The sequence below is a fragment of the Cyphomyrmex costatus genome, unplaced genomic scaffold, assembly GCF_001594065.2.
Source record: "Cyphomyrmex costatus isolate MS0001 unplaced genomic scaffold, Ccosl1.0 scaffold1179, whole genome shotgun sequence".
Lineage (NCBI taxonomy): Eukaryota > Metazoa > Arthropoda > Insecta > Hymenoptera > Formicidae > Cyphomyrmex > Cyphomyrmex costatus.
In genome coordinates, this window is record NW_017275151.1 from 15,802 (window position 1) to 19,480 (window position 3,679).

The 3,679-nt window shown below is 39.3% G+C and overlaps 1 protein-coding gene across 1 annotated transcript; it reads right to left on the reverse strand.

Annotated features, from left to right (window-relative positions):
* Positions 1 to 410: 410 nt before the first annotated feature.
* On the reverse strand, positions 411 to 3,414 carry LOC108778227 (uncharacterized). The gene is made up of 4 exons (XM_018545350.1): positions 3,258 to 3,414; positions 1,919 to 2,175; positions 653 to 1,849; positions 411 to 551 (listed from the first exon to the last, which is right to left on the reverse strand). The coding sequence occupies exons 1-4, from the start codon at positions 3,412 to 3,414 to the stop codon at positions 411 to 413; spliced, it is 1,752 nt and encodes a 583-aa protein (XP_018400852.1).
* Between the last annotated feature and the right edge of the window lie 265 nt (positions 3,415 to 3,679).

Here is a 3,679-nt window from a genome sequence, read left to right on the forward strand (position 1 = left end):
ATAAAGGTATAATAAATGTTTTCATAAAATAATAAAATGTGAAATATAAAATATATACTCTCTGTATATCTCTACGAGCTATCCCAATATGAAGGGTTTTTTTAACATAAACAAGTATATATCTTAATTATTAATGCCTCACGCATACATCAGTCTTAGCTGAATCATCTAAAAACTAATAGAATAATTATGCTTTACGTATTATATGGAACCTTTAAAATGTTATTATCAAATTATAAAATTTAACGTTATCTACGTTATTAAACTATTTTAAAATATCTTAAATCTATCGCACTCTTAATTTTAAGGAATAAAATGACTCTATATATTTATATCAACTTAATCCTAAATACTAAGGAAGGCTTTAATTATCCTTCTGGAGGGCTTTCTAACGGGATGGCTCTATTGGCTTAGGAGGGCATTTGGGCGTCGTCGGCCGGTTCCTCCTCCTCATCCTCGTCCAGTGGAGTCAGCCTCTTATAACTTCTTTTTGGTCGGATCTGCTCCTCCTCCAGATTTTCCTCTTCCATAGGCTGGTCGGTCCTCTGTTGCTGAGGAATCAAACACGTTAAAATACGATGTTTCGTTATTGATGAGTCGCAAACACCATTGACCAATTTCAATGGCGGTTGCAATGCTTTATGAGGCTAACTTCTTTCAATGCACGGCGAATGGATGCGCCAGATGTGCTTGGCATCGATGATGCACCTGATGTGCTGGCTATTTCAGAAGCAGATGTTGTCACTTCTTCATGCGCAACCGTTTCAATCACATCCCCACTAACCATTAAAACGCGTTGATTATCGCCCTCATTCTCAATGGTCTCATTTTCGCCGCTCAGTTCGGCAGCAACAAAATCTTCAGCAGTGAAAACATCGGGATTATACTCACAAATTCCCGTGACTTGAAATCCATTCTTTATATTCTTTCGCGTCGCACATGCATCGAGACATTGTTCAGCAATGGTGACAATATGATAAAACTGCAATGAAGAGTGCGATTTCATCCAATTTTGACACTGCCGAGAAAACATCGTTTTGAACGGGCCAAATATGGTTACATCGAGTGGCTGCATTCGATGCGTGCAGTGGGGAGGGAATGACAGCATAGTTATGCCCGCATCGATCGCCATATCAATGACCTCAATACTTAGGTGCGATGTGTGGCTGTCCAGGAGCAACAAGGTCGGTGAACTTTTGGAAGCGTGGGCGTGCTTAATAAAATGACCCAGGTACTTGACGAATGTCTTTGAATCCATCCATCCCGATTCGTTTGCCACACCGACAGTACCTGGAGAAGCTTTGACCATCCATGAACTTTGCATATTTTTCTTCGGAAAAATAAAAAAAGGGTGAATGGATTGTCCTGCCACATTCACAGCAAGCGCCAATGTAACATTTGTGCCTCTCTCTGCGGAAGTTTTTTGACCCACTCTTTTTTTCACCTTCTCTGCGATTACTTTAACTGTTTTAGTTGGTACTGTGGGGCATCCCGTCTCATCCATGTTCCAGATGCGATCTGGATCGTACCTTATCCCACTTTGGAACATGGCGACATGAAGATTGGTGAAAAAAGCATTGACATTTTCGGCGCAGAAGGCCTTAGCACGGTTGGCACTGGTCTGCTCCGGCGTTCGGAGAGAAAGATTCAGATGGCGATGCATAAATGCATAATACCAGTCCTTCGATGCTTTGCAATGAACATCCCATTCTGGAGGATATCGAACGCCCGACTTCTTTGCGAACTCGTAGGCCATTGTTACCAACTCACAGATGGTCAATCCATAATACATGGCGGTGGAATGAAGGAGGTATTTCATCAGCTCTTTCTCTTGGTCCACGCTGAAAACCTGCCCAAAAAAATATTATATACTAGGTATATTGAATGAATGGAAATGAATGGAGATAAAATAACAAACCGTTCTTCCACCAGTCACGTTACATTTTGTGGTTACAAAATCGGTCAATTGTTCATTCGTGGCGGTTGCGGGATCTATGTTTTTACTTTTCAGGTCGGAAATGTAGCGATGCAGTTTGGTGTCATTGATGTTGTACGCTTTGGCAACGGAGCATTGCAATTTTTTGTCATTCATCACCTCTTTCATGGCAGCCACCATGGCATCGACATCAATCGCTGGTTTCTTTTTCGAACCATACTTATAACGAGGCATATTGACTGAAAAAACATTCCAATTTTTAACAAATAATGCGTAATACGCATGTAAAATACGACTTCAGGTTCACATCTGGCATATTTGCCGTGCTTCATTTCTCCCCATTCGCTAGTATTTTAAAATTGCCACCGCGTCAGTAACACATCGAATGTTTTTGCATAAATACATTTCAACGTCGAAAGCCTAATCATTGTTGATTAATTTGTGTGCACTCACCTTTTCGATTCGCTTGAAAATGTTTATGAAACTGCCATAAACACAAATGCTCAATAAAACTTTCCGAACAAAATGTTGAACACAATGTCTGGAGAGACACAACAAACGTGTGCTATCGGGATGAATGCTACAAGAAAACTGAGATATTAGGAGAACCAATGTTTTCAGCATGTAAGACCCATGGTATAAAGACAAGGGTATGCTCGTTTCGTGTCAGACCACTGCGCATTCCCACCACTTTGCCGTAACACCCCTACTATTTTACGACGATAGTTATGACTAGCCTAGATGTATAAATGGATAGGTATTAAATTAAATATACACATATATATATTTATTTATTTATTGGGGATATATAATAATGCATGATTACAAGTTTTTTATTAAATTATATATTTATGTAGAACTATGTTAAACATTTATCAGGAGACGCGGTAGCGTTTCCGGCCATGTTCAAAAACTGCGAGACGCTACAAGTCTCTTATCCCGATTTTTATTTTCGCGAATAACAGCTCTGCGTTCGTGATACAACATTTGAATTAGAAATCCCATGGCCTATAAATTGATTTTCTCTAGATATATAATGACGCCTTGTATATGAATTGTAATAATCGCGTACTATTTGTCATTTCTTGATAAATTGTTCGAAAAAATATCACGAAACTAGTGCATCCCAAAACCAGCACACATAAAGTGCACAAAGATATCACAAAATTGTCCACATACATCAGAGGTATTACTTTGAAATTGTTGAGTGTTGTAAAATAAAGTTTTACAGTATTTTCTATAGCGGGCGAGATTCTGTGGGATGATAGGTGGTAACTCGTAGCTGTCGAAATAGTGTCCGACGCCGTCCCGTCCGACGTACATAGCGACCCAATGTGTTCCAGGTCGTATTGTATGGTCGTCAGTATTAGCGATAATAGCAGCAGGTTTACTTCAAAACGTAGGTCGTTCGCAGCATAAACGCCTATAGTATCGCAGGGTATGTTTTGTAAAGCAACCCGTAATTGCAAACTATTCATAGCGACCAAGAATTTTCAAGAGAATTATTTTCTTTTTCTTCTACTTCTTTTGTATTATGACTATTATCGCGGTTATACCACGTCATAGAAAACGATGGAGATGGAGGCGACAACGGTGTTGGTAAAGATACAGAATCCAGAAAGGCGTAATCTTTAATCCACTTTCTTATCCGCAATGAATTATTTAAAGCACATGTATATTCCCGATTATTTGTCTTGATTTTTATATCATGGATGAGGCACGTTTGCTTCAACTGCGATAATT

Coding starts and splice junctions, on each gene's coding strand:
- LOC108778227 (XM_018545350.1), bottom strand. CDS start 3,414: ATGAATAGTTTGCAATTACGGGTTGCTTTACAAAACATACCCTGCGAT. Junction 2,176..3,257: donor GGAACACATTGGGTCGCTAT/GTACGTCGGACG, acceptor ATGTTTTTTCAG/TCAATATGCCTCGTTATAAG. Junction 552..652: donor TTCGCCGTGCATTGAAAGAA/GTTAGCCTCATA, acceptor TTGATTCCTCAG/CAACAGAGGACCGACCAGCC.